At 41.6% G+C, this 14322-nt stretch overlaps 1 protein-coding gene across 2 annotated transcripts in view; it reads right to left on the bottom strand.

Moving 5' to 3' along the window:
• The window catches only part of LOC144651686 (glutathione synthetase-like), a 46752-nt gene that overhangs the window by 27368 nt on the left and 5062 nt on the right, over window positions 1-14322 (bottom strand). For both annotated transcript variants that reach the window (XM_078511633.1, XM_078511634.1), the window contains exons 2-9: window positions 13689-13764; window positions 3107-3273; window positions 2724-2757; window positions 2220-2296; window positions 2040-2120; window positions 1320-1403; window positions 927-996; window positions 217-338 (exon numbers count right to left, since the gene is read on the bottom strand). In XM_078511633.1, the coding sequence (XP_078367759.1) occupies window positions 217-338; window positions 927-996; window positions 1320-1403; window positions 2040-2120; window positions 2220-2296; window positions 2724-2757; window positions 3107-3273; window positions 13689-13764 (711 nt within the window). The remainder of the gene's footprint in view (window positions 1-216; window positions 339-926; window positions 997-1319; window positions 1404-2039; window positions 2121-2219; window positions 2297-2723; window positions 2758-3106; window positions 3274-13688; window positions 13765-14322) is intronic.

Genomic DNA, 14322 nt, shown 5'->3' on the forward strand with positions numbered 1-14322 from the left:
AATTTACCTGTCCAAAATTTAACATTCTCTTTAAAAAAACATCAAATTTCGTAAACGGCATTATTTTGTTTTCTACAAAAATGAATTCATAAAACTTAGAAGTCAATATCTAAAAATACACGCTGTTCCTTGAAGTACACGTCAAGAAAAACACTGTTAAAACAATATCACATCAAGTCAAAGTGAGCAAGAGACATTCTCCATTTCTGATATTACCTTTCTAACACTCTAGGTTCAGCGAATACTTGCTGCATCTTCTTTGTTCCCATCAACTGATGCGCCACCGTCGGGCATTTAATGCAACGCGATAACTCTATTGTGAAACGAGCTGTCCACTCCTACATCAGAAAACAGACATAATATAATTATAATAAATCAAAGGACCCTGGGTCTGAAGAATTTACAGCTGCAGATTAAGGCCCAGGTTTTCGACAACTGATTAACGTTAATCAAAGGTCTGAATGGGGCGTCTTAATCCAGGATTAACGATAATCGAAGTTGTCATTCCTCTTATGTAAAAGTGGATTTTGTTTCTGCTGGTGTTGTTTTGTGGAGTTTGAGACCAGTTTATGTCAGAACTGAAGGACAACAATTGTGAAAAGACATCCTCAGTAACTGAATTCACAATACTGGAATCAAAATTCACCCAATTACCGGATTAGTTTAATTGTGCTTTAAATTGAACAGCCTGGTTCAAATGTTAAATGCAACCTTCTTAGTCTAAGCATACACCCTGTTGTGCTTAGAAAGGCAAGATGTTGTAAACATGTATACAAGTAAAATGTCTTTCAGTCTGGTCTATGATGTACATTTCTTTTGGTGCATAGTTGGTCCTAGTTGAGCGAGTTTACATAAGACTTTGATACAGTAGCGATAGTTATATAAGGATGCTGGATTGCCTTAATAAATCTGCTGAATCCACTTACGTTTTCAGTGGGGTAATCTGTGGGTGTGTAACCTGCTCTGAAGTAAGCTACAGCAACTTCAAGTCCGTTCCTGTTTAAAAGATTTGTACTGAATTTGCTGAACGATTTCAATAATAAGGACGCACAATTGACGTAAGTGGTGTATTTGGCACGACAAAGACAAAACATTCCTAAGGTTAACCCAAGAAAGGACAACTACCAACCAAACGACAAAAAAGGAAGGCCTCGAGTTATATGTTCTGTCATTGACGGCGATAATAAATTGAACAGCACTGGCGGAAATAAAGGTAATGCCCTCCTCACTTACCCAGCCCACCCCACACACTAACAGAAGAATTTAAACTACATGGAAAGCGACAGTACGGAAATAATAGGTAACGGAAAATTACTTACACAAAGAGAGATTTTTCATCGCCCATTTCACTGTTATTAAAAATGTCAGTCAGACTCCGCCTGATCACCTTTACAGCAGAGTTCCTGCGAAAAAAAAAAAAAAAGAATTTTGAAAACACGCGTCACGTACTGCTCATTTCGTTAATTATATTTTTCTTTTTTATATTAACAACTCGGCAGTGTATGTATACTTTTGCCATCCTGGAACATATTTTATATATTCACATCTATTGTGTATGATATGGATGTTATTTATTTAAGAAATTTGGTTTATGCTTATCGAGTTATGGATGCACGTGAGAATTTTATACCATACGAGAGCAAAACAGTTATGCTCGATCATGGCGCATTCAGCTCAGTACGAGAGCAAAGTCTAGCTTCTCGAGTGCTCCCCTAGCTTGCGTAGCAGGCGCTCGACTAATATTAGGACGCTTGTTTGATCATCGCGCGAGAGCGACAAAACGCGAGCGGCAATCAATCAATCAATCAATCAATCAATTTATTAGAGTCATAAAGCGGGATGAGGTTGCCCTCTCTACCCGAACCAGAGGCTCATGTATAAAGCGCATGACACTGATGACAGTAATTAAAATCAAGTATAAAAATAAAGGGAACTAATATAAGTAACAAACAATTAAAAATTTAAAAGTAAATTACGATATAATTTTGAGTAAAAATATAAAAATAGATCAGCAAAGATAGATCAGCTTATTTGTTTACTTGTATTTGATGTGATATTCCAGAACCCTTTGAACATACACATTGACCTCATCAGGGCGAACAATGAACATTATGACAGCACTGAAAGAGACAAAAAACAGGAAATGAATGAGCGGGCAAACATTTAACAAGCAAGCCAATTAAAACTAAAAAGATATTAAACCAATTTTCAATACATACCTTTCTGACCCATATAGTTCCCAGGCCCTAATGAGACCATCAGCCACCTCATCTAATGCGGGATTTGGAGGTGGCGACTGTAAGAAAACAGAGATCGACAAGAGATTAGCGACGCCGGAAGACAAGCGACAGCCGGAAATACGTCTGCGTTCGCAGGCTAACAGGAGATTGACCATAAGCGAATTTATTATTCGACTTTGACGGCATTTGACCATATAAGGAAAAAAGAACACGCAGATCTACACTGTGCTATACTCAATCAATCAATCCAAATAAGGTTTTCTGTTAAGTGTCATTTTCCAACCTTTTAGTTAACTATCATATCGTCTGTTACCGTGACCGAAATGGTGTATCTATTTTTCAGAAGTCCTATCTAGACCTTATCACCCGTGCATGTGTAAAAACGTAAACGAACTGTTATGGATTATGCACATTGTGGCTGCATGTAGAACACAGCTACATTAGCTACATTCAGAGCAAAGTAAAGGAACACGTTTACCTCACCTTGCTTTCTTGTCCAATTAAACTCAACAGATGCCTAAAATGTGCAAAAGATAGTAATATTATTCGTGAGCAGCATAGTATATGCTTGCGTTACTAGGTAACCTGTGTACAGCTGCCTCCTTCCATCTTTTTTGCCTCGTGTACTATAGAAACTCGAGACTTTGGGATGAATAGGGGTAACTGCATGGTAGTAACTATAACGCGAAAAATTATTTTATTTTATATACCTTGTTCTTACGAAATTAATTAGAACATTGCAGGGTTTGGCCGTTTATTTCATACCAAGCATGAAAGACCATAATATCAAAACATAATCAAAACGTACAAAGTAGTGTGTTCTATTTGCGTTCGAGATCAAATCTTTAACTCTATCATAGATATACCTGTGCAGGTTGGTAGTGCGAGATGAAGAAGTTATTGCACTTATAGATATGGTGTTCAATTCAACTTGTTTAATGCAAAGATCAGCGTCTTCCTCTTCTACATGGTTGTGTGACGCCCCCGTTGTGTCAATCAAGTAGTCCGATCGAAAGATTCCCAATGAAATGGGCTGAAAGATCATAATATATTATATTCAAAATCAGTTCCAACAAGATGAATGATTTCGGGGAACCCGCGAGAAGGGGAATATCCGAAAAATTGTGAGAAGAAAACACACCATGCAGCGTGTGTACAGGTATATTTTACTATACACTGAACTTTGACTCATTTGATTGATGTTTAGTACCTCTAAAAAGTTTGACCTCGTTTAAAGGTGCCACTTTGTAAGACGGCCGTTTTGGCGAGAAATATGCAATGAAAATCAGGGCGTTATGAGGGAGTGCGTTATGAGGGAAACGAGCGGGTTCGAGCGGAAAAGCCTTGATGCATAAGCCTGGGTACCAGTTATAGTTTTTTGAGGGTTTTCCCTTTTCCTGACCAATATGGCGGACACTGATTTCGATATAAAATTACATGCCCATTGACGTAACAGAGGATTTTCACGATAAATCATCAGTAACAGAAGCATCTGAGGAAAAGGAGGGTGAAGATGTGAGGTTTGAACATGTGGAGGAGGGGGAACTTGTTTTCTTAAAACGAGTTGTCGCGGATAGCGGACAGCGACTGTAATATTGAGAGTGCAATCATTGCGGGAAACATTGAACGGTCAACAAGCAGAAGTAATGCCGTTTCTATCTACCTGTGAAAAACATGCATTTCACAGGTTTACACAGGTTGCAAATTTTCTAAACCTGTGAACAGGACGCTTTTAACAAGGTCCTGTGAAAAGTTGTAACCTATTTACTCGATCATGTTAAAGTTCTGGCATATCAACTTGGAAGTCTGTATTTTTACCCTTTTTTATTACCATCGATCACTTCGAATTCAGGAATTCTTATGCACAATATTGATACATAATTCTATTTCAAAATCGCTAAATCCCTCGATGTTGTTGACTAGCTTTATGTTAACGTCCAGATCATTATGAGATCTTTCGATCGCCGTTGTGAAGCTGTCACTTCAAAGAACTAAAAAACGTAAAGGATCACAAAAGATCATTCTACAAATTTGCATACACAATTAAAACGAATAAAGGTGTCTTTCAATAGGTATTTCAGGTGTTTATTATCATTTTTTTTTTTTTGACTAGTATGCTAAGATACGACATTCGCACCGGATTGCTCGACTGTCTGTTTTCGACACTACATTTATATATTACAAGAGAAAAAACACAGACACGAAGAAGATCTAATGCAAACTATGGGCTAGATATTGTCTGTGTATCCCTTACAACAGTACCAGATATAGAATTTATTTATGCATTACATCGATTTCGTGATATAAAGCAATAAATATGAACTTGCCTTCAGCTGTCAGCCGCCATTTTCCGTAGCCAAACAGCGAGCCAAGAGCGGAAAAGCGGACTAGTACCAGTCCCTCTCCGCATCAAGGCTGTAGCAGAGAGTAGTATTTTCCTGCGTTTGACTGTATATGCTCTCGTCGGTATCTTATGTTTGCTTAGCCATGTGCGCTGGTATGTGGGTAATAAGCCGGAGTATTTATATTCGGGTGTGATGAATAGGTCTTTCATCTCGGTCTCGCTAACTCAGCGTTCGGGTATTTTCAAAATGAACAAGGACGAACTCGTCGAGTTGCTAGCGAAATCTCAAGAAGCGATTTTGGAGCGCGTTGATTCGAAGTTACAGAACCTCAAGAGATTCATTTCTGAAGACCAGGAAGATTGTGTACGATCCGTGGCAAAGACGTTCAAAGAAGATCATTCCATCAAGTGGAAGAAAGTTGGTAACGAGAAGCAGTTCAAATTTAACGAATCTGTGGAAGCCGGGATTGATTCAGCTATCGCCGCTGTTGATAAGAAGAAGTTAGACAAGGTGAAGAAGGAGCTGGAAGAAGGTAAGAAGCTTTTGACTGATCGTCAAAAATTGATTAAGCTTGCCGATCGATCGGAGTGTGGTTGGGCCACGGTTTCGGCCTAAGTGACGGATGACTTAGCGGATTCTCCTGATGATGAACGGCGAATTTCTGTTGCACTATGTAATTATCACTTGCACATTCATTTGCACCTAACAATGTATTAATAATTATATGCACTAGCACCTTTATTGCACGTATCCTGGTAGTGTGTATTTATTCATTTTCCACTCATAATAAATTCAGTTTCGTTCATGCTACTGAACAAACAACATGGTGGCAGCGGTGAAAGTTCTCTAATCTAACGGATCTAGCGGATCTAGTGTTTTTAGGATACAGCGATATGGCTTTCAATACACCGTTTCCTGCATTCAAGACAACAGGCGATGACAAACGCGATTTAGAAACGTATATTGAGGACCTAATAGATTACTGCATAATGCATTCGTGGTTCGATCCGTCGAAAGAATCTGACGCAGAGAAGTGGTTGAAGCCCGACAAAGCAATGGCTTGCCTCCGCGCATCATTATCCCCGGCAGCAAGAACAGTGTATAAATATAGCTTGGGCCTTAGCGAAGCCGATCTAAAGAAACCTCATTGTGTTATTGCCGCCCTTAAAGTATATTATGGTGCTAGCATTGGAGTGTCAGGCGAACGACAAAAGTTTCTTCGCTTGCTGCAAAACGAAAACGAATCAATCGCCTCCTGGGAGACGCGAATACGTAACCAAGCAGCACAGTGTGAATACGAAGACTTCGCTGATGAGCTAATGAGGGACCAATTTATCGCCGGTTTGACGTCTGATGCTCTTCGAGTGAAACTTATCGGGAAAGGACACAAACACAAAGACACCGCACAAACAAAGGTTAAGTTAAGAGAAGTTGTCGAAGTTGCCAAAACGTTCGAAGCGACTATGGTTGCGAATCAGCTCATGAAAACTGCCCGGGACACACAGCAGGAACAAGTAAACACACAACAGGAACAAGTAAATTTTACGAGCAAATTGACATCTGTAAATCCAAGGCAAGAACAGCAATTTTCACAGTGTTTCTGGTGTGGAGGAAACCATCAACAGCCCCGTCAAAGGCACTGCCCAGCCTTTGGCAAAAGATGTGCTAAGTGTGGGATCACTGGCCATTTCGCACGTGCCTGTAAAGGTGGATCAAGACGTCGACAAGGGCGACAGCAGCAATCAAATTTTGTCGATGAAGACAACGGAGAAGAAGCGTTTGTGGCGGATTGCGAGACACCCCCACAGCTTGCAAGGAAATATTTTGCTCATCTTCACCTCATACAAGGTGGGAAAACAAAAGTTGTGAAAGCACAGATCGACTCGGCATCCACGTGCAACACTATACCTAGCAGTCTACTAAGCCAGTTGTTTCCTGACGTAAAGATTTCGCGAACCAAAAGCAAGATTAACACATATGGAACTGAAACCATTCGTCCTGAAGGCCAAGTAACGCTGTGTTGTGACAGAAGGGGCAAGATTCACACCATTGATTTTCTTGTGGTAAACGTGCCTAATCAGAAACCCCCACTTCTCAGCGGAAGAGACGCGCAAGCCCTGGATTACTTGAAGGTGTACGCTGATGAAATAAACGCAGTTGAAGAAGAGATTCCGCGCAATACGCAGTCACTTCCACCACTGGGAAAACTGACAAAGGAAGACGTGTTACACAACTACTCAAACGTATTTAGGCCGGGTCGCGGAAATCCACTTGGAACCCCGTTGCACATCGATCTTGATCCTAATGTTACTCCAGTGCACGCCTCAACGCGTCGAGTTCCCGTGGCCAAGTTGGACAGAGTAAATGACGAGTTAAAGAGACTTTGTGATGAAGGCATCATAAAGCCGGTCACACAGCCCACAGACTGGCTCTCAAACATCCTGGTGAAAGAGAAACCGAACGGCAAACTTCGCATATGCATTGATCCTAGTCAAACGATAAACAAGGCCATCAGAAGACCCAAGTTCACAATTCCGACTATTGAAGAAAAGCTTCCACAATTGACTAAGGCCAAAGTGTTTACCATTGTCGATGTATCCGAAGCTTTTCACACCATTGTGATGGATGAAGAGTCTTCTCTACTCACTACGTTTCAGGGACCAAACGGTCGCTACTGCTACACTCGCATGCCATTTGGGATCGCCTCAGGACCGGAGGAATACCAACGGCGCCAACATGAATTCTTAGACGGTTTAGACGGGGTAATAAACATTGCCGATGACATCTGTGTGTTTGGATGCGGAGATTCAAAAGAGGAAGCTGACATCGATCACGACAAAAATCTCATGACCCTGTTAGGAAAGTGCAGCAGCCATGACCTGCGACTCTCGGCGAAAAAATTGCAGTTTAAATCTCCCTCTGTTACCTTCATGGGGCACAAGCTTACCGACAAAGGCGTAGAGCCCGATCCAGCCAAAGTAGCAGCAATCACAGAGATGCCAACGCCCACTGACAAATCTGGGGTGCAGCGTTTTCTCGGTATGTGCCAATACTTAAGCAAGTTCTGCCATAATTTGTCAGAAACAGTTCTTCCATTGAGGGACTTGACCAAGCAGGATGTTTCATTCCTATGGTCAAACAATCATGAAAATGCATTTAACTCGGCAAAGAACCTCATTGCTTCAGCAACTGTATTACGCTACTACGACGCAAACCTTCCCGTCACGCTACAAGTGGATGCATCTGAAGATGCGATCGGGGGCGTATTGCTGCAAAATGATCAACCTGTTTGCTTTACATCAAATACCCTCAACAGTACGGAGAAGAACTATGCTCAAATTGAAAAAGAGTGCCTTGCAATCGTCTCTTGCATGGATAAGTGGCACCAGTACTTATACGGGAAACGCGACATAACGGTACATACAGATCACCAGCCGCTCGAGACGATTTTCAAGAAGCCTCTTAGCAAAGCTCCTCGCAGACTGCAAAGAATGATGCTGAAGTTACAGAGATATCAGTTCACTGTCCGATACAAGAAAGGAAAGGAACTTTACATTGCGGACACTTTGTCTCGCGCACCTGTCACTGATCAGCCCACCTCCACTGACAAGCAAGAATGCGAAGTATTCCGTCTGGAAATGGCTGAGATGGAATTTGAACCAAATCAAGTTACACCCGACACTCTGCAACGAATAAGACGAGAAACTGCCAAAGACCCAGTGCTAGCAGCTCTACATACGGTGATAGTGAATGGATGGCCTTCAGAAAGAAAGGAAGCCCCAGAGCAGCTAAGGCTGTATTGGAACTTTAGAGATGAAATTTCAGTTTATGACGGTGTCCTCTACAGGTCCCATCAAGTTATTGTCCCAGCCACTCTACGAGACGAGATGTTACAGAAAATACACAAAGCGCACCAGGGAGCCGACAGCAGCATAAGACGAGCACGCGAGTCTCTGTTCTGGCCAGGAATGCAAGCCGCAATCAGGGAGAAATGCTTATCATGTGGACTTTGTGCCCAGTACCTAAGCGAGCGACCGCGAGAACCAATGCAATCCCGTGAGATACCCACCAGACCGTGGTCCAAAATAAGTGCCGACCTATTTCAGCTGGACGGAAACAACTACCTCGTTATGGTCGACCATTACAGCGACTTTTTTGAACTAGACCCCCTCGGCAGGAACACATCAGCCAACACAGTTGTCCGAGCCATGAAAAGGCAATTTGCTCGACATGGAATTCCAGACGAGTGCATAACCGATAACGGCCCGCAGTTTGAAAGCCATGAATACTCACGTTTTGCTCGAGAATACGGATTCATTACACGCAAATCATCACCATACCACAGCCGAGGGAACGGAAAGGCGGAGTCCGCAGTCAAGATTGCAAAGAACATTCTGAAAAAGTCTCGCCACGAGGACCCCTACCTGGCCCTTTTGGCATACCGAAACACACCACAGCAAGGATACAATTATTCACCAGCACAACGCCTCATGTCTAGAAGACTACACGACATAATCCCCACAGCTCTGCATCAACTTATTCCACAGACAGTGTCCCCAAGCGTAGTACAAGGAAACATTAGGGAAAGAAGACGGAGGTCAAAGGCCCAGTACGACAAGAGGGCATCGGCGCCGCTTACCGAATTCTCAAAAGGAGAAAAAGTGTACGTGAAACCTAGGCCTACAAACAAACATCGACCCTGGATCTATGGGGAGGTAATTGGAAAACCTGCCCCAAGTTCCTGCATCGTGAGCACAGCTGTGGGACCAGTAAGGCGAAACCACGCACAAATCAGGGAGGCAAAGGCAGAACCAGTCGACAACTATGATAGAGGATTGGACCGATTTGAAACTGCATCCCTACCGTCTGAAAGTGAACCAACAGAAGAACCTGATCACCCAATGGAACACGAACTTGCACCTCCACTTCCAATGGAACACGAAGTTGCACCTCCACTTCGCCGTTCAACAAGAGAACGTAGACTCCCCGCAAGATTTAATAACTTTATAATGGAATGAACGCTCAAGCGAATTGAACTTTGACTATACATTTGGACATTGCTTTCGATATTTAAAGACTCTCCTTGACTAACAACAGCTAAGACAAATAGTGTTTCAATTTTAATTGATGGAGCGTGTATGGACATTTCATAATATGGACATTTCATAATTATTTTTCATCTTCCAAAAGGGGAAAGGTGTTGCACTATGTAATTATCACTTGCACATTCATTTGCACCTAACAATGTATTAATAATTATATGCACTAGCACCTTTATTGCACGTATCCTGGTAGTGTGTATTTATTCATTTTCCACTCATAATAAATTCAGTTTCGTTCATGCTACTGAACAAACAACATTTCTAAAGCTGAAAAGTCAGCGAAGAAGGCTCTTGAATCTAAAAGAGAGAAATCGCGTGCTAAATCAGGTTATACAAATTACAACTCTAATTATGCTTCTCTTTCTTTTGTTTCTGATTCACACCGTGGAACCGACGACGCTTTCAAGTCCTTTCGTCAGCCCTTTCAGTTTCGACAAGCCGCTTTTCTGCGCAGATCTCAGTTCAAGAGAAGAACTTGCTTCGCTTGTGGATCAGAAGGTCATTGGAGGAACAACTGCCCCAATATCACTCCTTCGACAAGATCAGATAAGTCAACCAAGTGATGCTTTTGATTTTGAAAAATCTTCAGAGCCTGGTTTGTTTAAGGTTGGTTCTCTCAAGAAACACGTTGAATTTTGGTCGAATTCCATTCGCGCTTCCGGTTTTATCATTGACACGATTGTTAAAAGCTACAGAATTCCTTTCATTGATTTGCCTGAGAATTTTGTTATTCCTAATAGATCTTCGGCCTTCAAGTTTAGAGATTTTGTTGATGAAGCCATTTCAGAGTTAATTGAGCGTGGTTGTGTTTCTGAAGTTGATTATCCGCCCACTTTTATCAACCCGTTGCACGTGGTTCAGCAGTCCAGTGGGAAATGCAGGCTTATTTTGGATCTTTCGTATTTAAACAGATTTGTTTGGAAACAGTCCGTTCGGCACGAAGATATTCGAACTGTGTTTGATTTGTTCCACTCGGGTTATTTTTTCTTTACCTTTGATCTGAAATCTGGTTATCATCACGTGGAAATTTTTCCTGAACATCGCCAGTATCTAGGTTTTTCTTGGTGTTTTGATTCTGTTATCAAATACTTTGTTTTCAATGTTTTGCCTTTTGGCTTGTCTTCGGCTTCGTACATTTTCACTAAGTTAGTGCGTTCGCTCGTTAATTATTGGCGTGGACTTGGGCGTCGCGTTGTAACATTCCTGGATGACGGTATTGGCGGGAGCCCCGAGTTCGCGCGCTGGTTGCTAGGAGCTTAGTCGTTTATGCCACTCTGATTTGGACTCCGCCGGGTTTTTTTGTGAATCTTCAGAAATCCGTTTGGGAACCCTCGCAAGTCGGTGTCTGGCTTGGACTCCATCTAGATTTCAGTCTTAATATCATCTCCGTTCATAACGAAACTTAGGGAAAGCATTTCACATATTCTCGCGCAACGTCTTGTAAACGCTAAGGATCTAGCTAGTATTGCCGGTCGGCTGAATTCTATGTTTTTGGCCATTGGGAACATTGTGCGTTTAATGTCCCGCTCAATGTACGCTCAGATTTCAGCTCAGAGTTCCTGGTTTTCAATTTTTTATTCTCTGGAGCACTCGGTCGTGGAGGAACTAGTTTTTTGGCAGTCCAATTTGGATCATCTCAATGGCCGTCGTATCTGGTTTAAATCCAATGCAGTCAGAGTCGCTTATTCGGATGCGAGTGACACCGGATATGGTGGCTATATGTTGAAATTGGGCCCCAGGTGGCCGCTCAAGGTGTTTGGTCCGCTGATTTAGCAAAGGAAAGTTTTACGATGCGCGAGATTGTGGCCGTTAGGAAAGTTTTGCATTCTTTTGCGCCCAAGCTTGCAGGGTTATGTGTCAAGTGGCACACGGACAACCAGAATGTTGCGCGTATTATTGACGTCGGTAGCAGGAAGTCTAGTTTGCAAGTGGAAGCTAAGCGCATTTTTGAGATTTGCGTTCTTAATGGGATTTCTATCGAACCTGAATGGATGCCTAGATCCAGTAATGAGCAGGCGGATTATTTAAGTCGTTTAGTTGACTTTGATGATTGGTTTGTTAGTCCTCGCATTTTTCGTTTTTTAGATTTGAAATGGGGACCTCATTCTATTGATGAGCATAACCATTTGTTGCCTAGATTTGATTCTAGGTTTTGGAACCCTCTCTGTGAAGCTATGGACACTTTTACCAGATCGCCAGAGCTTCGATAACAACTGGCTTTGTCCGCCACCTCACCTTGTTCCGAGGGCCCTGAAACACATGAGGTCTTGCTGCGCACGAGGTTCTTTGGTCGTCCCGCTTTGGCGTTCTGCTCTGTTCTGGCCACTCCTCACTTCGGACGGCCTTCATCTGGCACATTTTGTCGAGGATTGGGTGGACCTCCCCCCTTTGAAGACAACTTTTTGCATTGGTCGCCACAGCTCTGGTGTGTTTGGCAGAGAGGATCTTAACTTTAGGATTTTGGCTATTCGTATTAATTTCAGATCTGAGCGATTTTTTAATGCCGGGTTTTGCACTAGCGATCAAGGTTGGTGTTCTCGATGTTCGTCTGCATCGGTTTTGTAAGTTGTTCCTATTTTTTCTTTTATTTTTTCTTTTTCAGGGGGGGGGGGGGGAAATTCCCTGTTGTCTTTTAATAGATGCGTTTTAGTTTCTTAATGCCAGTGGGTGGCTTACATTTGTTAACGCTTCTTGCTTCAGTCAGTGTATGGCTGTCGGATGTCTGAGGCCAGTGGGTGGCCTCTCGGTAGCCAGTGGGTGAGTGTGTTTTGTGTTTGGTCAAACTGAGATTTAGAGGAGATCTTGTATGCCCGTTTCACCGCCCTCTGACGCCCTGATGAAAATCTTGTTAACCATGTATTGCTCCAATAATTCAGTTGAAAACGAACAGTCCGAAATGAAGAAAAACACTTTTGCAATACTTATTAAATACTTTATTTGAATTCATCAAATAATAAACTTTATATTATGGATCCGTGTATTTTATTGGAGCTCCATGGTTTTAAGCAATATTTAAAAAAACGAGGGCGAGTGTCACATTGGGTTTCCAAACACGAGAAAACAGATGAAAGCAAGAGGCCGCGGGCCGAGTGCTTTTATTGTTTTGGAGTGTTTGGAAACCCAATGAAACACTAAGCCCGAGTTTTTTAATTATTTCTCCAACAAATGCAATTAGAAGTTTTCTATGTAACTAGCAGGCCTATTGAGACAGGTTTTTGTGTGTTTTATTTGTTTGTAATCTCGATCATGTCACCTTCTTGATAGGTTAACCAATTGTTGGCTTTGTCACTGCTATTTGATACCAACATGTTAGGTTTGCGCAACTGCTGTAATCATTATCGATTGCATACAGTATCTCCTGCCTTTTGGTCGTTTGAATGAAGCGAACATTTTGCGCAGTTCTTTGCTTCACGTTGGCGAAAGATTCAGACCAGCAAAGACAAACAGAGAATAAGAGCTTTGGCCAAACCAGAGTCTACCCCGGAAAAAGAATGGGCGGCTTCAATTTTTTTTTAAAATGGTAAGGAGTGCGCAGTGCGGACGTTGAAAGTGTCAACGTTGGAATCACGTGGCTTGTTAAAGATTACGATCTTCGAATGTAAACCTTTAACATACGAGAAAGCAGTCAAATGTAAGTTAAATAATGAAATAAAGTGTTAAACTGATAACGTTTCTGAAATTTCTTATCTGCAAGACTGGCAAGAATTGTTGTTAAAAGCTATTTTGTTAACGTCGTTTTTGTATTGCTTTATGAATACGCAGATTACGAAACATTTTACACACGGGTTTAAAATCGTTTCCAAACACGTGTGGTTTTCAAATCGTTTGCCATTGGGTTTCTAAAGTCATCCGCCTGACTAGAATGGGGCGTTCTGGTAGGCTAATAACAATATGAATTATTAATGAGTTTGAGAAAATCAATTTAAAAGCCTCTGTGGAAAGGGAACTAAAAATCTAACAGAGGTAAAGTGATGCCTATTAGTGGCATATTGTGTACCAACCTGGGCGGTTCCCCGCTTCCATGCTTTCTCGTAAATGACAAATAGTTTTGCTGTGAAAGAATCAGCAGCTACTGTACTGGAAATTAAAGTTCAAAAAATACAAAACAATGCGTATTATGACAGAAATAACTCTAATCACAGGCAGACCACTTTATATGTTCGCAGTTGTAACGAGGGAATTTTCAGTGTTTCAGTCATTTCTATGTTATCCTTATTCACCATTTTAAAACCTTTCAAAAAGCCAACAGTAGCCATTTTAACTTAAACAAAGATGGAGCTTTCTTGTTATTCAATTTTATTCGGCTTAGACTTTGTACTTGTACAACTGCACATTTCGCTTAGTCATGATGGACTTTGTACTTGTACAGCTGCGTGCTTGATAATTTCTTTGTTTGATATTCATATTGCATCAGCTTCTTTCATGTGAAAGTTTGTATTGCATCATATCCTTTCAAGGGAAGGATCTCCCTGCTTGTCAATCAATTAGAATAGCTAACTTTGAAAAGAATATTTTAACTTCTTTTGTTGTATACGTGGACGTATTTACTCAAGACTTGTACTTTGTACTTAGGAAATCATTATAAGCAAGCAATATTGTAAAGTTTCTTTGATTACATCAGTGATCACACTGACG

The sequence above is a fragment of the Oculina patagonica genome, chromosome 4 (genome assembly GCF_052425735.1).
Source record: "Oculina patagonica isolate OP01 chromosome 4, crgOcupat, whole genome shotgun sequence".
Lineage (NCBI taxonomy): Eukaryota > Metazoa > Cnidaria > Anthozoa > Scleractinia > Oculinidae > Oculina > Oculina patagonica.